Here is a 20,275-nt window from a genome sequence, read left to right as displayed (position 1 = left end):
GTCCTGGTCCTGGCTACCTTACCTTGACTCTGGGTATCAGACACCTGTTCCTGGATCTCCCGCCCATGGGGACACCCTCCTTTCTTAGCCTCTTCTGTCTCTGCACTTCGTAAAATTTTAATTGTGGCAAAGTATAGATAGCATCAAAGATACCATCTTAACCAATTTTAAGCGTAAAATTCAGTGTGTGAATTACATTCAGAACGAGGTACAGCCGTCCCCGCCATTCGTCTCCAGAACTCTTTTCTTCTTGCAGAACTGAAACTCTGTCCCCATTAAAATGTGCCAGCTCCCCTGCTTCCTCACCCTCAGCCCCTGGACCCACCATCTACTTTCTGTCTCTATGAATATGACTCCTCTAGGGGCCCCATGTAAGTGGAATCATTAGGTATTTTTCCTTTTCACTGAGCATGATATCCTCAAGGTTCTTCCATGTTGTAGCACGTGTCAGATTCCCTTCCTTTTCAAGGCCGAATAGTATTCCATAGTCTGGATATATTACATTTTGTTTATTCTTCCATGAGGGACACTTGGGTTGCTTCTCCCTTTTGGCTATTGTGAACAGTGCTGTTATGAACACACGTGTACAAATATCTCTTCAAGACCCTGCTTTCATGTCTCGTGGGTATATGCCCAGGAGTGGGATTGCCGGATCATAACGGTGATTCTGTTTTTAGTTTTTTGAGGACCCTCCATCCTGTTCTCCAGAGTGGCTGCACCATTTTACATTCCCACCTACAGTGTAGAAGGGTTCCCTTTTCTCCACATCCCCGTCACCACTGGTTTTCTGTTTTTTTGATAGTAGCCATCTGCATGGGGTGAAGTGGTCACCTCTGCACTTTTGACTCTTTCCTCCCGCCGATCACAGGGCAAAGTCACATGGAGAAGCTGAAGTTCTTCCTCACGGAAACCCCACCGCATCCCCTTTCTGAGCTGTAGCTGCTTGTCTGCGTGACACGATGTCACCTCCCCAAGCCTGAGGGAGTAACTGGGTGGTCAGCCTGTTTAAAGAGATAAACGTGGACGTCATTATGACAATTTTCTGGACCTCCAAAGCTGTGTTTCCAAATGTTTTGTTTCCCTGGCCATCATTTAGCTTGTAGCCCATTACATGACACAAGTTATAATACCCGGTGTGGAGTGTGAAAACCCCAGGTGCTTTAGAAGCAGAGGTGAACTGGGTGAGGGCTGATGTGATATGGCCCACAAGGGGTGGGTGTTTGGCTTCTGGGGCCACCATAACAAAGTACCACAAACTAAGGGGCTTAACCCAACAGAATGTTACAGCCTCACAGTTCTGGGGGCCAGCGTAGGAAATCAAGGTATTGCCGGGGCAATGTTCCCTGTAAAGCCTCTAGAAAACCATCTGTTCTGTGCCCCTCTCCTAGCTTCTGGTAGCCTCACGTGTTTCTCGGCTTGTAGATAAAGAAGATAGGAGATGTGTATAAAGTGGAATATGATTCAGCCATAAAAAGGAAGGAAATCTTGCCATTTGGGACAACATGGTTGGACCTTGGGGGCATTAAAGTGAGGTAAGTCAGTCACAGAAGGACACATACTGTAGCATCTCACTTACGTGTGGAATCTAAAAAAGCTGAATTCGAGATCCCACTCCTGGGCATATATCCAGAAAAGGTGAAAACTCTTAATTTGAAAAGATACATGCACCCCTATGTTCATAGCAGCACTATTTACAATAGCCAAGACATGGAAGCAACCTAAGTGTCCATCGACAGATGAATGGATAAAGGAGATATGGTACATATATACAATGGAATATTACTCAGCCATGAAAAAGAATGAAATAATGCCATTTGCAGCAACATGGGTGGACCTAGAGATTATCATACTAAGCAAAGTAAGTCAGAGAAAGACAGATATCATATGATATCACTTATATGTGGAATCTAAATAAATAATACAAATGATCTTATTTACAAAACAGAAATGGACTCACAGACTTAGAAAACAAACTTATGGTTACCAAAGGGGAAAGGGTGGGGGAGGGATAAATTAGGAGTTTGGGATTAACAGATACACACTACTATATATAAAATAACCAACAAGGACCTACTGTATAGCACAGGGAACTATATCCAATATCCTATGATAAACCATAATGGAAAAGTATCTGAAAAAAAATATGTGTTTAACTGAATCACTTTGCTGTACACCTGAAACTAACACAACATTGTGAATCAAGTATACTTTAATTTTTTAAAAAAACAGCTGAACTCATAGAACCAGAGGGTAGAATGGTGGTTGCCAGGGACAGGGGATGAGCAGAAGGGGAAATGGGTGAAGGGACAAACTTCCAGTTATATGATAAATATGTTCTGGGGATTTAGCGTATATCATGATGACAAACACACACCAAAAACACAAAACAGGCAGATGACATTGATTGCCTTGGACTTTTACCCAATGTAAGAACGTGGGATGGAACCAAGCGATTTCCAAATCTTCTTTGTGGTTTGACAGCCTAGCTGTCTAAATTGCACTTTTGGGAAGAGAAAGTCACCATTCAGACTTTTGCTAAAGGCTCCGATGGAGCTCATAGCTCATGTGTCACAACAGCATTTTCCCTGGTGTTTCCTTTGATTGCCCTTTTTTTTTTTTTTTTAAGATTTTTTTGATGTGGACCCTTTTTGAAGTCTTCATTGAATTTGTTACAATATTGCTTCTGTTTTATGTTTTGGTTTTTTTGGCCACCAGGCATGTGGGATCTCAGCTCCCCGGCCAGGGATGGAACCTGCAACCCCTGCATTGGAAGGCAAAGTCTTAACCACTGGACCGCCAGGAAAGTCCGTGGTTGCCCTTTTGGGTGTTAATCACTATCACTGATCTGTCATATAAAACGTGAGCATGACCTTAGCGTGTTATTTTCCTATGCTTTGGACACAGTGTTTTTAAAAATTGAATTTTCCCTCTTTCTTGCCAACGGGCTGGAGCACACAGGGACCTGAGAGGTTGCAGACCTCAAGCAGAGTCTGTCGAACGGGGTCCTGAGGTGTTCAGAGTCTGCCTTAAATGCAGCGGGAGGTGTAAGGGACCAGGTTACCCAATATGTGATCCTTGGGGTGTAGCAGAGAGAAACTATGTGGCTTTAAAAAATTCTGTAGGTGTAAGGGACCAGGTTACCCAATATGTGATCCTTGGGGTGTAGCAGAGAGAAACTATGTGGCTTTAAAAAATTCTGTTAAGATTCGTATAACACAAAATCCACTGTGTTAGCCATTTTAAAGTGAAGAATGCAATGGCGTTTAGCACATTCACAAGGTTGTACAACCATCACACCTGTTTAGTTCCAGAACATTCTTATCCCTCCCCCAAAAGAAACCCCATACTCATTACCAGTCACTCCCCCTGCCCCTGACAACTGCTAACCTGCTTTCTTTCTCAGTGGATTTGCCTCTTCTGGATATTTCATATAAATAGAATTATAAAATACCTGTCCTCCTGGGTCTGGCTTCTCTCACTGAGCATCGTGTGTTCAAGGTCCTTCCACGCTGTAGCCTGTGTCAGAGCTTTGCTCCTTTTCATGGCTGAGTCATTCCACTGTGTGCATGGACCCCATGCTGTGTATCTGTCATCCACTGATGGCTCTTTATCTTTTTTTTCTAAATTGAGGTATAATTGGCGTATAACATTGTATTAGTTTCAGGTGTACGACATAGTGATTGGATATATGTATCTATTATAAAATGACCTTCCCCAATAACTCTATAATCAACATCCAACACCACACAGCTACAAGTTTTTACTCTTGATGAGAACTTCTCACATCTATTCTCTTAGCAACTTTCAAATGTACAATACAGTATTATTAACTATATAGTCACCACGCCGTATGTTACAACCCCAGGACTTAATCTTTCAATTTGTACCTTTTTAATCTTTTCACAGGTGAATTTTTGTTAGCAAAATCCTCCATACTGAGATATACAAATAAAGAGAAAATTAGAAAAAATCAGTCTTTATTTTCCACAGGGCATAAAAATTTAGATATTTCAGCAGAAATGTTACAAATTGTAAGTTTTAATTAAACATTGGGGCTTTTTAAAGTATAAATAGAATTCTCTTAAAAGGAGAAGGAGACTGCTTCTCCCATCTGTTGTGAAAATGACAGATCTAAGGCAGCACAGGGAAGGGATGACCCAAAGAAAAAACAACCACCCAGACACTCAGAAATCGCCGCTTTCTACGCTGGGTCCGGCTTGCTGGTTGGAATCTCTTGCTTTCAGCCAGCCGTCCTCTAGGTGGGGCTAAAAGCTAAATTTTTTGCAAGTCTCAACTCCTGGGGAGAAAAGCCTTTCCAAAGGTATCCGCCCCGTTTAAACCCCAGACATCCCAGAGCCCCTTAACCTGATGATTTCCAAAAGCCACCACGGATACTAAAGTGACCGCGAACCCACAAAAACAGTTCAGACCTTTTGCAGAGCAGGTGGAAAAGACACTTAGCTGTCGCTTTGTGTTTCCTCTGGGGGGACAGAACCAGCTCATTTATTCACAAAGCAGACATGTGGGTTCCTGAGGGTCCCTCCCTTGAGTCAGTCCTTGAATCCTTTTTCCCATCATGTTATGGGAAAACAGGGACTGGGGGTTTTGCTTTTTCTGAGCAGCGAAGGTAAGCACCGAGAACAAGACACAGCCGTGATAACAGGGCCGTGACTCAGATTCTCTCTTGGTTGCAGAGTGTTGATGAAGGACACAAGTCAGGGCAGACAAGGTTGCTGTCTTTATCCACGGGGCGAGGGTTTAAGGCATCTTGTTGACCGATTCAGTGACTAACGTTCAGTGCTTCTGAGACGCATGCATTGGCCAAGCACAGCTGAGTTTTGTGGACCCCCTTCTCTGCCCACAGGACGTGGACCCTTTGCGGGACCCCCGAGTACCTGGCCCCCGAAGTCATCCAGAGCAAGGGCCACGGGAGAGCCGTGGATTGGTGGGCCCTCGGCATCCTGATATTTGAGATGCTCTCAGGGTGAGTCGCGTTTCCGTGGAGACGTCTTCAGCGAGTCGCTGCCCCACTCGCTGGCCCTGGGGTGCTCGGCCCGCCCCTAGGATGGGGCACTGGGGGTCCGGGGCAGATTCTCGGGGTCGGGTCGCACGGTAGTTTCCCGCTGCTGGTGACGGTGATACGAACTGACCGTTCGGCTTGATTTCCCAAGAGTAAAAGCGCAGGCTTGAAGGACCAGCAGGGCACAGCTGTCGCGGTCTTTTATCCTGTCTCTTAAGTGTCCCTGTCTCCCAAGAAAATACTGTTCATCTCCCGCACGGACACTCTGGGGTGATTCCCAGAGCTGGGTAACGTACGTGTTGGATCACGCAATTGAGGACGTTATGAACGGAGAGGGTGCCAGAAAGGAAGGAGGGTGTTCTTCCCTGAAATCCCAGACGTGCCTCGTGGGAGGTTAGGGATCACGTTGCCCCTGGTCCAGATAGCCAGGAGTTGGGCTGTTTCTCAAGGGGTCGGCCTGATTAAATATTGAAGCGTGGCTTCCGCGTGAGACGTGCGGGATGGACACACAAAGCAGGCATCCCCCTCGCAGAAACCGCACCTGGGGATTCCTCCTCGACGTGTGCTGCCTTCTGTCCACACTCCCGCCCCTTCCCTTTGTCCTGCTTTCTTTGGCGGCTGTGCTGTTTGCTGGTGAGTTTTGCAGACACTGAGTTTACTCTGGTTTTAATAAAACCCGGGGCCTGTTCCATGCCTGTCTGATTCCCTGCAGGACTGGTCCACAGCTTTCGGTTGGAAAGAAAGATGGAAAGAGGCCTTCTCCTGCATTGAGTGTGTGACCAGCCAGGGGGGGAATCTGTGCAAACCTGTCCGTATTCGTCTCTCAGTCATCCATCTCTTCATCATCTATCTGTGATCTGTCTGTCGTTTATATCTAGTTGTCGTCTGTTTATCTGTCATCTGTATCTGTCTGTCGTCTTTGTATATCTTCTCTATTGTATCTGTTATCAGCTCTGTCATCTATTTACATAACATACCTATCTACCCACTCTTGTCACCTGTTTATCATATCATATTTACCTATCATCTAGTTTGTCATTTATATCCATCATCTATCAACCTTTTTGTCTGTCTTACTATCTGTACCTATTTATCTCTAACTGTATATCTGTTGTCTGTCATCTGTATGTCATCTATTCTGTGTATCTGTCATCTATCCTATCATCTACCTATATCGATCTCTAACTCTCTATATATTTATTTTTATCTACCTATCATCTATTTATATCTATCTCTAACTGTATATCTATTAATTTTTAGCTATCTACCTTTCTGTCAATCATAGATCAATATCTATCAATCATAGATCAATATCTGTCAATCATAGATCAATATCTATCAATCATAGATCAATATCTATCTGTCAGTCATAGATCAATATCTGTCTATCAATCATAGATCAATATCCATCAATCATAGATCAATATCTGTCCATCATAGATCAATATCTGTCTATCGATCATAGATCAATATCTATCAATCTATCTAATCTTTTCAATTTTCCATTGCTCTTTAGTCAAACACCTCTAGCAAATCCCATAGACCCAAATTTCTTCATATGCACCCTAGCCCAGGAAGTCCTAATCAAAGCAGAACGTTGAAATAAATGGCATGTACGGTCAATCCAGCAAGAAGGTATAGAAATTGTACATCTTTCTGCACCTGTATTCGATCAGCTTCCACACTCAGGCCAGCAGCATATCTTCCTTCCTGTGCATTACTGACCACGAGAGGGCAGCCTTGCCCGAGGAGAATTGAATCCCGGCGCCCAGTGATGTTTAGCAGAATGGGGTTCATGTGTCCTCTGTTTTGTCTTTATTGTTAGGATATACTATAATAGTACAGAATATAATAATGCGGAATACCATTAGGAAAGACAATGTTGGAATATAATATACTATTAGAACATAGTATTGATAGACTATAATAGAAAATTATTAAAATAGAGTAGAATAAAGTAGGATAGGGTAGAATTAGAATATAATATTAGGATATACTAGAATTATTATGAGGGTTATTATATAAACATAATTATTAGAATTCTAATAATTTAATATGCTGTTTTAATAGTAACTAAGATACTATTAGGATATAATATATTAAAATAATATTCTAATTACTATTGGGATGTAATATATTAAAATATTAGAATATTAGAAAATATTCTATTTCAGTAGAATGTTAGCCATACAGTATTTCTAGTGTTCTCAGAGAATATTAGGAATTCAGTAGAAAATAATGTAATTAGAATCTAGGTCCTATTATTAGAATAATTGGAGATTAATAACCCAAACCCTCTCCTAACCCAGAACACCGTAAGCTGAACTTCGCATTTCATAAAAGGGAACTGTTTGTTCACAGTCAGCATAGTTTTGTTTTCCACATTTCCGGTTAGAGGCAGGCTTGTCTGGGTGGTATTTTCAGAGCCATCCGTGCCATCTGTTCCTTCCCCCACTGCACGCCCGGCTGACCCTGGGCTGTCCCTGAAGTCTGGCCAGCCTCCGCTCTCGCCTGGAGCAGCCCCGAGTGTGTCCTCATGTCTCCTCCAGTTGCCCCTGCGCCTGCCTGTGACACCTTCCCCTGGCAGCCACTGGAGGGGTCCCTCCCCAGCACCAGCCAGCCGCGTCCTTCTCCCTAGCAGCTCTCGAGGGGAAAGACCCGGAGCCGTCGGTCTGTACAAGATCTGCCCACCCTAGACGGAGGCCTGGCCCCTTTCCTGGGATCGCAGGCCTTCCCGCTGTCCCTCCAGCACCCCATGAGGCATTGCTGTTCCTCTCTCTGCCAGCCTCCTGAGGGCATCCCCCTGGATGGTCCCTTCTGTTCTGGTCCTCACGATTCAGGCTCACCTGTAACCTGCCCTCAGAGCCCTCCTCCGCAGCTCCCACCCACGCTCTGCCCCAGCACCCCTTTCCGTTCTCTCTGGAGCGCCCAGTGGGTCTGAAACCATCTGGTTCCGTGTGTGAATTGCCCACGAGATCACTGGATGGTGCAAGCTGCTCTTCTCACCCCCTTGAACCCAGACGCCTTTGGTGGCCAGTGGGAGAGAGTTATTACCTAGACGGTGGAGATGGCCTTTTCTTCCAAGTCCCCGTCTCCCGCGTGCTTGTTGGATTTCCATTTTCTGTTTTGGCACCTTTAGCAAGATCAGACTAGACTCTGTCTTGTCTGTTTGCTTATTGCTTTCGTTGGTGGTTGAACTGTTTCATGACGTACAAGAAGTACATTTGTGGGTCCAACCAGCCATGTGATTAGGTATGAGAGCATGTCATAACTGGGGTTTTATTTTCATCGAGTGAGAAATGTTTCGGTTGGATTGAAGAGAGGTGGCCCATTCGTGGGCTTTCCCAGGAGCACCAGCTCAGCCCTGATGTCTTTCATCATCTGCTCCTTTCATATCCACCCATGTGGAGAGTTCAGTCCCACACCTGTTTTTCAGGAAGGTGGAACTTGTCTGCATTTGGAGCTGCACCCATGTGGAACGTTAGCTGTGGTGCAGTGGTTCTCAAAACAATTTCGGCCGCAGGACCCTAAAAGTTTTAAATAACCATCTACCCTAAAAGTTACTCCCTTCCTAAAAGTAATGAAAACGCTCCTAAATGTTAGTATCGACCCCAAAGAGCTCTCATTGATGCAGGTTATATCTGTCAACGTTTACCACATTTGAAAATTAAACTGAGATTTTATATATAAGTTTATACGTAAAAGCATATCTTATACATAAGGTGATAAACTAATGGTTGACATAAATCAAATTTTTAATGAAAAAAAAAACTATTTCCTAGTATTAAAAATATTTAGAGAAAAGAGTGACGTTGTTTCACATGTTCATTAGTCTCTTTTATGTCCAGCTTAATTGCGGGCCACTGTGTTCTTCCCTTCTCTCACACTCTGTCTGGTGTGATTCGTTGTTTTGGTTGAGGTATATGACGAAAATGCAGCCATATTCAGATTTATAGTTAGAAAAAAGATGTCACAAAGCTCCTGAAAAGGCCTCAAGGAACCCGAGGAGTCCCTGGGACCCCACTTTGAGAATCACGGCTGCCATGCCAAAGGTACTGTGCCCCAGGACTCTCTCTCACGCTACAGTCTGCCCCAGTGTTTCTTGGCCCAATACTTTGTTCTTGCCCCTTTTTCTGAGGAATCAGCACGGGCTCTAGGCGCGCGGGCTCAGTAGTTGTGGCACGTGGGCTCAGTAGTTGTGGCACGTGGGCTCAGTAGTTGTGGCTCACGGGCTCAGTAGTTGTGGTGCACGGGCTTCAGTAGTTGTGGCACGCAGGCTCAGTAGTTGTGGCTCGCGGGCTCTAGAACACAGGCTCCGTAGTTGTGGTGCACGGGCTTCGTTGCTCTGTGGCATGAGGGATCTTCCCGGACCAGGGCTCGAACCCGTGTCCCCTACATTGGCAGGTGGATTCTTAACCACTGTGCCACAAGGGAAGTCCAAAGCATGGAGTCTTAAGCACTGGACCACTGGGGACGTCCCAGGACCATCATTTTGTAACAGGGGTCTCTGGGGGTCTGATGAAGAACACGAGGTCACAACAACGATGGCGCCTGTTTCTGGACAATCCACTTTTTTTACTGGAAGATTTAGGTAGGTCGAAGGTATCTATAAAAAGGATCACAGGTAGATGATGGAGAAAATGGCAAAATTGTCATGCATTTTTCCGACGAAATTCTGGAGCCTGCCTTCATGGGGAAGAGCAGGCTGTCCTTCATGACTACGTCTCACCATGGACGATGTGAAGGTGCATATGACGCCCACTTCTGTATGATGGGCACCCGTTTATTAAGAATTGGAAGGATTCTGTTGGATTAAAGACAGATTTGAGGGCACTTTCTTTGGCTACTTTCCACACGCCGACTTCTCCGATAGGCCTTCTCCGTGCTTTTTCCTTCAGGCAGGATCTGTCAGTGCTCACTTATTATTGTTTTTTCCGCTCGTTAAACTACTGCTAACATACCTTTCCCATGATAGTGTCGTGTAATGCCAGCTACTCCAGAGTACTGCGTGTCATATTCTCCATGAACGTGGGTAGGTATGTATGACACATTTTCCCCTGGTCCCGTTTCTGAATGTGTATCTGTTTCCCCCAGTGAAATCATACAGCTGGATGTGCTCAGACAGGGCCACCACCCAAGACAGGAATATGACTCCCCCAGCCATTGTTAGCGGAAACTCCTGACGCACGCGAAGGGCTAGCTTGGGATTTATGAGCTTCAAGGCGTTCACGGTTGGCGAGGGTTGGGTGTCTCCCGGCCTGGCTAGTTTCTCAATCCGTGGAAGCTGGTCACTCTGGAAGCACAACTGGCCAGAGTAGTTGTAGTTATGAGACCATAACAGCCAGTGACCCCAAGAGGTACAGCTGTGGTCTTACGGACTCTGTGCTCCTATTCACGCCCAAGTGTAAAGCTGAGGAACGAAAGTATCACATAAGGAAAAAAGGCTATTTTGTGCTGCACGCAGCTGCATTTCTACATTTATTTAGAATATTCCATTTTTCTGAGGAACCTACCTCTTTTCCTTCCACTTTCCCATTCATTTCTATTTTTGTACTTCATATTTCTGTTCTTTATTTTTTAAATATTTTTCGACTCTCTCTTGTCTGTAATATATTTGTGTATTGGTTTCCTGGGGCGGCCATAACAAATTTCCACAAACTTGGACATTTAAAACAGGAATTCATCCTCTTCCCGGTCCTGGAGACCAGATGTCTGAGGTCGAGGTGTCCCAGGGCCGCGCTCCCTCCAGAGGCTCCAGGGGAGGGTCCTTCCCGCCTCTTCCAGCTTCTGGGGGCTCCGGGCGTCCCTGGGCTTGTGGCCGCCTCCCTCCCGTCTCTGCCTTCATCTTCACAGGGCTTCTCCTCTGTGTCTGTGTCTCTCCTCTTCTGTGTCTTAGATGGACCCTATCATTGGATGTAGGGCCACCCTCATCCAGGAGGACCTCATCTCAGACCCTTCACTTCATCACATCTGCAAAAACTCTGTTTCCGTATAAGGTTCCATTTAAGGTCGTCGGGTTGAGGACGTGGATGTAACTTTGGAGGCCACCATTCCACCCACGATACACTGTTTCTCTTTAAAAAAAACATGAGGAGTTGATTTGGAATCAACACGAGAATTATTTTTGATCATTGAGATTTGCCATCATCAATCAGACCATCATTTGAAAACTCCCCTTTATATTTCCATTGCTTATTCTACGGAATTAGAAGACCTCCTTCTAAAGAAACTAAATAGAGGTTATGCTTTTGAGTTGAAGGTCTTTGCCTTGAGCACTCTGAGGAAATATCAAAAGTATACCTTGTGCCCAGGGACATGTGGCTATCTAGTATATATTCAGTGGTTTACTTCTAGAGTTTCTTGGGTTTTTCTTGGTCTTGGCAGTTGTAAGTATATTTCTTCTTTAGCTTATGTCACGTTTTTTTGTTTTTCTATTTCCAGATATTAGAAAGGATAGGTCTGTTAGTTTCTATAACTGGACTATAGTCTTTAATTGTGGTAACATTGCTGCACATGATACATAAGTGTATGGCATGGCCGTGTGCCAGTACAACTTTATTGGCAAAAAGAGGCTGTGGGCCATCATTGGCCAACCCCTAGTGTAGATCTTCGTGCCTAAAATCGCGAACTGGAAACCAGCTTTGCTGTCACTCACCTCCCAAAGTAGGATGGAGGTGAATTCATCGACTATGGAGATTCACATATTGGCTTCTATAAAGTTATGAAGTACTTGAGCCAAAAAAATATGATACAGTGTAACCTATCCTCTTACATTTGGCCTGTGTACACTTATTGAACACCTACTGTGTGCTACATACTCCCGTATGCAGGAAGGATACAAAGAGGTCCACTCATGGTCCAGTTGGGGAGACATTTTTAATGGTACCCTAGTGACCTTATAGTTGGTCAGATGGCCTCACGGTCATTGCCTTTTCTTTGCTGGCCCATCCTCTGTACTTGGGCTGCAGTGCTTCACGCTTGGCCTCTTGGAACCATCTCTTCGAAGCTGGTCTCGAGCCATCCATGGACTCCAGGGTGGGAGGAAAGAGCTGCCGTGAAATAAATTCTGTTCTGCCCGGGTCAGGCAGAAAGAGTCATCCTTACAAAGCAGGGATGTTTTCCACACTTGCTCGCTACTAAAAATAGATGTTTATGTTTCTAACAGGTTTCCTCCGTTTTTTGATGACAACGCATTTGGCATTTACCAAAAAATTCTTGCAGGCAAGATAGATTTCCCCAGACATTTGGACTTCAGTGTCAAGTAAGTAAACCGTTTCCCTCCTCATCGGGTGTGTTTATTTTTAAAGCATCTAAGAAACCCCAGTTATGGCATCTGCCGAGCTGGGTACCATCCTGTGTTATTCTCTATGCTGGGCTGAAGCTGTTTTGACCGGTCAGTTTTTCCACCAAAACGGAAAAGGTTTTCATGGCTCTGCTGGGATGACACTTCACCTTTTAATGACTCTCAGCCCTATTTTATACCGTTTGAAATAAATGACACTTACAATTAGCAAATAAAGGCATTTGTTATCATATTTAATAAGAGAGCCGTTCTGTTATTTGACATGAAGGGTGTCCTTCCTCCCAGCTAGTGTTGCGGTTGGCACAAGTGTTGATTGCTTTAGCAGAGTTTATCTTTTCTCTCCTGCTTAAATTATTTTCATTCTTAAAGTCCTTTTTCCTGCTAGAATTTTGAGTTACGCCCTCATTGTTTCAAGAACTTTTGCATTGCTTCAGTGTTAAACTTTGGGTGTGCATTTTTGTGGCAATGGGGGAAAAAACTAAATTTTTTAAAAGATAAGAATGCTTTAGGTTTTCCGACGACCTTGCTCTGTGTGTCAGCTTTTAGCCATTTGCACCATTGTGGGTCCTAATTTCCAGTTGTTTTACCGTATTTCCCAGATACATTGATAGGTGCTCCAAACCCCTCCTGATCCCCAAATGGGGTTAATTGTGTTCAGTTGAGAACTAAACTCCTCTCTCTTTTTTGCTACATAATTTTAAAGTAACCTGTGGAAATTAAGTTCAGAGAAAACTTATTTCATGACAGTGATCGGCTCCTGGGGCCACTGGCCGCATCTGGTTTTGTTTCTTAGAGATCAATGTACTTACCTTAAATCGAGATTCTCAGTGTGATTCACGGATGGTGTTCCTCTTGGTTCGTGTGGGCTGGAGCTTGTGTGGTGTTTGACCCACCAGCTAGGTTTTAAAAGATTTTAGCAAGAAAAGGAGGCTCCAGTTAGACATAAATTATCCGGAAGGGGGACTTCTGTGTCATGAATGGTCCGACAGTAAGGTGACAAGGGGAATGCAGCACTCAAAAGTCTATTGCTCTAGAAAGAAATGAAGAAATACGGTCTAGGATTTCTCTCCCAGGCTCCAAATCCCAGCAGTGTTGAGTGACGTTGTTTCGAATGGATGGCAAAACAACTTAAAAATTGAGTTATAGGGGAGGGGTGGAGAGGGATGAGGAAGGGCAGGGGGAGGGTATTAAGAGAAGACAAAATAAAGAGAAAAAAATTAAGTTGAGTTATAGATGTATCAACGATTGACCAATGATTTGATCAGGTTAGCGCTTACTCACACCCATGGGCACTGCTAGTTGATGGCCCCTGTAGACTCCCTGGAATTCTCCTGGGTACACCTGGGGCTTGTAAACACCCGCTGCACGTTGGCGGGACGTGCCCGCGATGGGTATGACTTCGCTGTTGCCGTGGGTGCACATGCTCCAAGCAAGATAAGGATGAACTACCTCCTGTGCCCTCATAGTCTGCTTACTTCTTTTGTAAACTTGTGATGGCAACACAGAAGATCATCAGACTGGATCCCCTTCCTCTTTCAAGGAAGGACTTAAATTCTTCCAGGAGATGTTTCCCCAAGAGAAGGGGAGATCCATAAATCTTAGGTCATTTATTTGCTTATGTTAATATATGTATTTTTAATGGTTAAAATAGTAAATTTTATTTCTATTTTACCACAATTTTTTTTATCCATTTTGTTTTATTGAAGTATAGTTGATTCACAATATTGTGTTAGTTTCAAGTGTACAGCAAAGTGATTTGGTTGTACATATACACATATATTTATATACATATAAATTCTTTTTCACATTCTTTTCCATTATAGGTTATTACAAGATATTGAATATAATTCCCTATGCTATATAGTAGGTCCTCGTTGTTTATTTTATATATAGTCGTGTGTATCTGCTAATCCCAAACTCCTACTTTATCCCTCCCCCCACCCCCTTTCCCAATAAGTTTGATTTCTGTGTCTGTGAGTGCACAGCATGTAGGATCTTAGTTCCCTGACCAGGGATTGAACTCATGCCCCCTGCATTGGAAGTGCAGAGCCCTCCCCACTGGAAGGGAAGTCCCTGTATCATTTTTTAGATTCCACATATAAGTGCTATCATATGGTATTTGTCTTTCTCTTCTGACTGACTTCACTTAGTATGATCATCTCTAGGTCCATCCATGTTACTGCAGAGGGCACAATTTCATTCTTTTTTACGCTCATGTTCATATATTGAGTACGTTTCCAACGTTTTGTGAACAAGAAGATGGTATAGAAGGAGAACAAACCTAAGCATAATCTCCGTCTGGTCTCCTGCCAACTCCCCGTCTTTTTTGCATAGTTTACTTTCAAGAGAGAAGCAGCAGAGGCTGTTCTGGAATTCTTAGGGTTAGGGTTAGGGGTTGGGGTTAGGGTTAGGGATTAGGGTTAGGGTTAGGGTTAGGGGTTGGGGTTAGGGTTAGGGATTAGGGTTAGGGTTAGTCAGGGTTAGGGTGGGTTAGGGTTAGGGGTTAGGGTTAGGGTTAGTTAGGGTTAGGGTTAGGGGTTGGGGTTAGGGTTAGGGATTAGGGTTAGGGTTAGGGTTAGTTAGGGTTAGGGTTAGGGTTAGGGTTAGTTAGGGTTAGGGGTTAGGGTTGGGGTTAGGGTTAGGGGTTAGGGTTAGATAGGGTTAGGGTTAGTTAGGGTTAGGGGTTGGGGTTAGGGTTAAGGGTTAGGGTTAGTTAGGGTTAGGGTTAGTTAGGGTTAGGGTTAGGGGTTGGGGTTAGGGTTAGGGTTAGTTAGGGTTAGTTAGGGTTAGGGGTTGGGGTTAGGGCTCACGCAGGCAGCTCCAGGCACTTCCTCTCACATCCCCAATGAGAGGGCTCAGCAAGGGCAGGAACCTGGTACCCTTTGCTGCCCTTGATGATGGCAGATCGTAGTTGAGTAAAATTTTACTTCTTCACGTTTTTGCCTAGATCTTCATAAGTTGGCTGAGAAGCAGAACCGTTAGGAGTCATTTCTTACCCGAATGACTGTCACCAGGTGACCCTGAGGGTAGAATTTTGACTGAAGTTTTTCAGGTCCTTTGTGGGTTCCTACAACCTCGGCGTTGGACCGTGTCAGCCTGTTGGCCTGGGCAAACGTCTCCTTGGATGAAGCTTAAGATTCCTTGCAGTATATATAATTGAAAAGGAAGTAAAAGCTTTGGGGCTTGGTGCCAACTTGGTATAAAACTCATATATATTTACAAGTGTTTCTCTCTGTCTGAAAGTGGTCAAGGAGAAGCCAGCTGTCATCCGGGGAGTCAGTAGGATTCAGAATTTCAGCCTCGGTGAATCAAGGGCTTGCCAGTGGACTCACAGCCATTCCAGGATGGACGTGCCCACCTGTCACGTCTTGGATGCTTGCAGAGTTCCTACGTGGCTTTGCCATATCGGGTGGCCCCTTTTCCTTTGCACCTTTTGCCTTCAGGATCGAGCTGTTTTGCAAAGATCTAATTTTATATATTATATAAGTCTTTGATTTTCTTGTAATCCTGGGACAGGCAGCTTTAAGGATATGCACTCATACGGCTGAGGGTGCTGTAAGTAATAGGGAAAAAGAAGAAAAAACACATGGATTTGGGGATGTTTTGGGAGTGTGGTGTTTGGTGACCTTGCTTTTTTTGGTTTGTTTCTTTGGTATGTCAAAATAATGAAGGGGAAACTCACTAAGTACGGGAAAGGTACCTTAATTTCTCAGCGCTCTTTTATCCCTCTGCCTTGCGCAAGAGTAAATTTCCTCTGTTTTCGATGGACACATCAAAATCCTAGCCTTAAGGCTAAATCCTAGCCTTAGGTGAACCAGTGTTCTCGGGTTTTCTCTTTGAGTTGGATTTGGGAAAGCGTCTAGAAGGACTCCAGTTCTACTTAAGGATGCACAGTGTTGGGAAACTCTGTGTTACAGTTATGCCTTGACGGAGTTTGACATCAGTAGGAACCTGGGAGATTTCACAGTCCAGATGTGAGGAGCCCTGGGTCCCTCATATTTATCACCTGACACACCTGAGCCTCCTCTAGCTGGTCACAGCGCCCAGGGCGTAGCTGGAGCCTGGGTTTGAGCTGCTCACCCCGGGGCATCGTTGGATTCAGGAAAGCTGAGATGCTTAAAGCTGCGTCGGGGGGTTTTTGATTGTCCTGGAAAACATCCTTATATGCTTGAAGTCCCTGGATATTATTATACACAGCATACTGAGCGTATTAGATAGTTTAACACACACATTATATACTTTTTACTTCCTTAACTGTTACTCTGAGAACTAGCCCATCTTCTGGAAGTCTTGAAAACCATCTCCAGTTTCCCATCATAATTGACCGTCCTGCTGTATTCTGATACTGTCTGCTATTTATTTATTTATTTTTAAACAAGATTATTTATTTATTTGTTTAACTTATTTTTGGCTGTGTCGGGTCTTAGTTGCGTCACGTGGGATCTTTGTCGAGGCATGCGGGATCTTTTGTTGCAGTGCATGGGGTCTTCGTTGCAGCGTGCAGGCTTCTCTCTAGTTGTGGCGTGCGGGTTTTCTCTTCTCTAGTTGTGACGTGCAGGGTCCCGGGTGTGTGGGCTCTGTAGCTGTAGCGCGCGGCTTCCAAAGCACGTAGCCTCTCTAGTTGAGGCGTGTGAGCTCGGTAGTTGTGGCACGCAGGCTTAGTTGCTCTGTGGCACGTGGGATCTTAGTTCCCTGACCAGGGATCAAACCCGTGTCCCCTGCATTGGAAGGTGGATTCTTTACCACTGGACCACCAGGGAAGTCCCCCGTCTGCTATTTAGAAGGAGGATCTAAGTGAACCAGCACACACGAAAGGGATCCAATAAGTTTACGTGCTTACAGGAAGGCAGGGATGGCCAGACAAGAATCCCACAGGTAAGCAGACCCACAGGGCAAAGCGAGACCATCGATTTTGGTAAAAGCACATGTTGTGTAGTCGGTGTATATTTGAAATGAAGCCTCACCATCCCCAGGGCAGGCACATTTTCTCTTGCTGCTGGTCACGTTCAAAGGCTATTCTTCTCTACGGTATTTAATCAACCTCTTCCCCTCAGCTAGGTCCCTCTCGCAACTCTGCGTCGCAGAAATTATTTAGGAACGCATAATGGTTAGAAAGAAGCATTAGAAAGCGTTCAGCCAGTGTGAACCATTGCTCCAGTGTCCACGTTGTACGGTCTGGATTTTATTGCTGTTGACCTGCTGTGTTTGCATGGGTCTGCATCAACATGTCTTGTGTTTTTGTCGCCTTCTCCCAGAGACCTCATTAAGAAATTGCTTGTTGTTGACAGAACAAGGAGATTGGGAAACATGAAGGTGAGTGTTTCCGTCCGTATACATTAAGTGGTATTCGTTATAAGTGCCTGTTATTTGACTTCACACTCTTCAACAAAGGCAGAATGTCCATTTTCAGTCATTGGTCAAATTCCACATCTGGGTTTCTGGGGCATGCAGAATCAAACTGGGTCTACACCCCATCTCCTTGTCTCTCCAAAGGAGCCAGTGACTCAACAGTGATCTATAGGTTTCGAATCATGACTTTTTTTACTTTTATATTTTTAAACAACATTATCGAGGTCTAATTCACATACCATCCAGTTTACCCGTTTAAAGTGGACAGTCCGATGGCTTGTAATGTATTTGCAAAATTGTGCAACCATCACCGCAGTTTTAAAGACCATGCTCATCCCTTCCAAAAGAAACCCATATCCTGTAGCTATCACCTCTCCATCCTTCTATCCCTCCTGGAGGTAGGCAACCACTGGGCTACTTTCTGTCTCTATAGATTGTCCCGTTCTGAGCTTTCATGAAAATGGAATCATGCAAAGCATGACCTTTTGTGTCTGGCTTCTCTCACTGAGCATTATGTGTTCAGGGTCCATCCACGTGGTAGCCTGTGTCAGAGCTTCACTCCTTTTCATGGCTGAGTCATTTTCCACTGTGTGGATGGACCCCATGCTGTTTGTTCATCCATCCATCCATCCATCCATCCATCCATCCATCCATCCATCCATCCATGGGCACTTGGGCTGTTTCCACTTTTTGGCTGTTAGGAATAGTGCTGCTATAAACATGCATGTGCAGGTTTGTATGTGAATTAATCATCATTTTAGAAGTTGTACACCATGTGCGATTTTGTCAAACTTTTCATCTGGAGGGAAATATGTGTAAGGAACTGACTTGTATAAACTATGATACTGTATATACCTGTCTTGGTTCTGTTTTGGCACTGCTGAATTTGAGACAAACCAGGGACATCTTCTTAGCTGTTTCTAGCTCTGGACGTCCGTGGATAAACTTAGGCGTGGACCAGTGCATTGATCCTGTCAGTTGCAGTCTTGAGGGACAAAGTAGACCTGTGTGTGAGACCTGAACCCCGCAGATCTCTTGGGGCCCTCTGTTTATGTGGCTGTGTTCATTTCCTGGGGCGGCTGTAACAGAGGACCACAAACCATGAGCTTAAAAACCACAGGAATCATCCTCCCCCATCCTGGAGATGAGACATCTGAGGTCAAGGTGTCCCAGGGCTGCACTCCCTCCAGAGGCTCCAGGGGAGGGTCCTTCCTGCCTCTTCCAGCTTTTGGGGGCTCCAGGCTTCCCTGGGCTTGTGGCCGCCTCCCTCCCGTCTCTGCCTCTGTCTTCCTGGGGCTTCTCCTCTGTGTCTGGGTCTCTCCTCTTCTGTCTCTTGTAAGGACGCTGTCATTGCATTTAGGGTCCACCCCAATGACTTCCTCCTGACTTGTTTACATCTACAGAAACCTTGTTTCCAAATAAAGTTACATTCACAGGTGCTGAGGATTAGGACCTCAACATGTCCTTTAGTGGGGAGCACAGTTCAATCCATAACTAGTTAAATTGGTTGGCTAGTTAAGGCTACTCATGGACATTGGCTCAAGTGTTCAGGTCCTTAAGGAGGGGAGTAAACGCTAAGTGGTTGGATATCACTGGTGAAAGGAACAAATCTGTGAAACAGGGTAGTTGTTCATCCAATACCTGGCTGGTTTTCTCCTCCTGGTGCTCCTTCGTTTGGAGTGTTTCTCTTTTTTCTTCCAAAACAGACCGTTGTGTTTAACTCCTTCATCCTCTATGGACACTGCTCTGTCCTCCACACTTGGAAAGTTTCTAGCACTTACTTTCTCTTTCACTTCTTTGTCTATTTGTTGTATCTATCTGTCTATCATCTATGTCTATCTATATGTCTATCAATCATATTCCATCATCTACCTATATATCAATCATCTATCTAGATATCTCATCTATCTCTCCATTATCAATTTATCTATCATCTACCTACCTATGTATCTATCACCTATCATCTGTCTGTTTTCTTCCGTCATCTGTCTATCATCTATCTGTCTGTTATCTATTGAACACCTATCTACCTAACTTTCATCTGTCATCTATAAATGTATCTATCAGTGATCTATCTAAATAGCTCATCATCTGTCATCTACCATCATGTATATCTATCTCTCTGTCCTCTATCTAGATATCATAATACCTTAGTATCCATACTGAGTCTGAAGTTTTAGGGAGTAAACCTTCAGTCTTATTTACCTTCTCTCAGCATCCCTCAAGGTAACACTCATCAGATGTCATTATTTGACTTACATATGGATGGAAAGAAATAGGAAAAGAAAAAGAGTTTTCAAAATAATAGGACTGGAAAAAAGTAGAAGACATTGACATCCCCATCTCCTTCCTCTTGGAGATATGGTTACAGAGAATTTTCTTCTTTGAGGATAAATCATTTAAAACTTTAAAAAATATGAACTGGTACACGTTTTAAAAAGTTAACTTCAGATGCACTGGCTTCTGTGTCACAGACTTCACACGTTTCTGTCTTATAACTTCACACATTTAATTGATGAAAAAGTTGCTACAAGTGTCGTAGAAAAGGAGAAGAAGGGTGCAGCTGAAGGCTGAGAACTTGGAAGGGATTTTCAGAGGTCCTG

The 20,275-nt window shown here is 44.3% G+C and overlaps 1 protein-coding gene across 3 annotated transcripts in view; it reads left to right on the top strand.

The window, feature by feature from the left end:
- The window catches only part of PRKX (protein kinase cAMP-dependent X-linked catalytic subunit), an 84,596-nt gene that overhangs the window by 56,904 nt on the left and 7,417 nt on the right, over nt 1–20,275 (top strand). For 2 of the 3 annotated variants that reach the window (XM_082375822.1, XM_082375820.1), the window contains 3 exons: nt 4,865–4,984; nt 12,186–12,281; nt 17,579–17,636. In XM_082375822.1, the coding sequence (XP_082231948.1) occupies nt 4,865–4,984; nt 12,186–12,281; nt 17,579–17,636 (274 nt within the window). The remainder of the gene's footprint in view (nt 1–4,864; nt 4,985–12,185; nt 12,282–17,578; nt 17,637–20,275) is intronic. The other variant, XM_082375821.1, reaches the window with a different exon arrangement.

The sequence above is a fragment of the Balaenoptera borealis genome (assembly GCF_965194805.1).
Source record: "Balaenoptera borealis genome assembly, chromosome: X".
Classification (NCBI taxonomy): domain Eukaryota; kingdom Metazoa; phylum Chordata; class Mammalia; order Artiodactyla; family Balaenopteridae; genus Balaenoptera; species Balaenoptera borealis.
The sequence above is the reverse complement of the archived record's forward strand: the minus strand, read 5'-3'. Positions and strand labels throughout refer to the sequence as shown.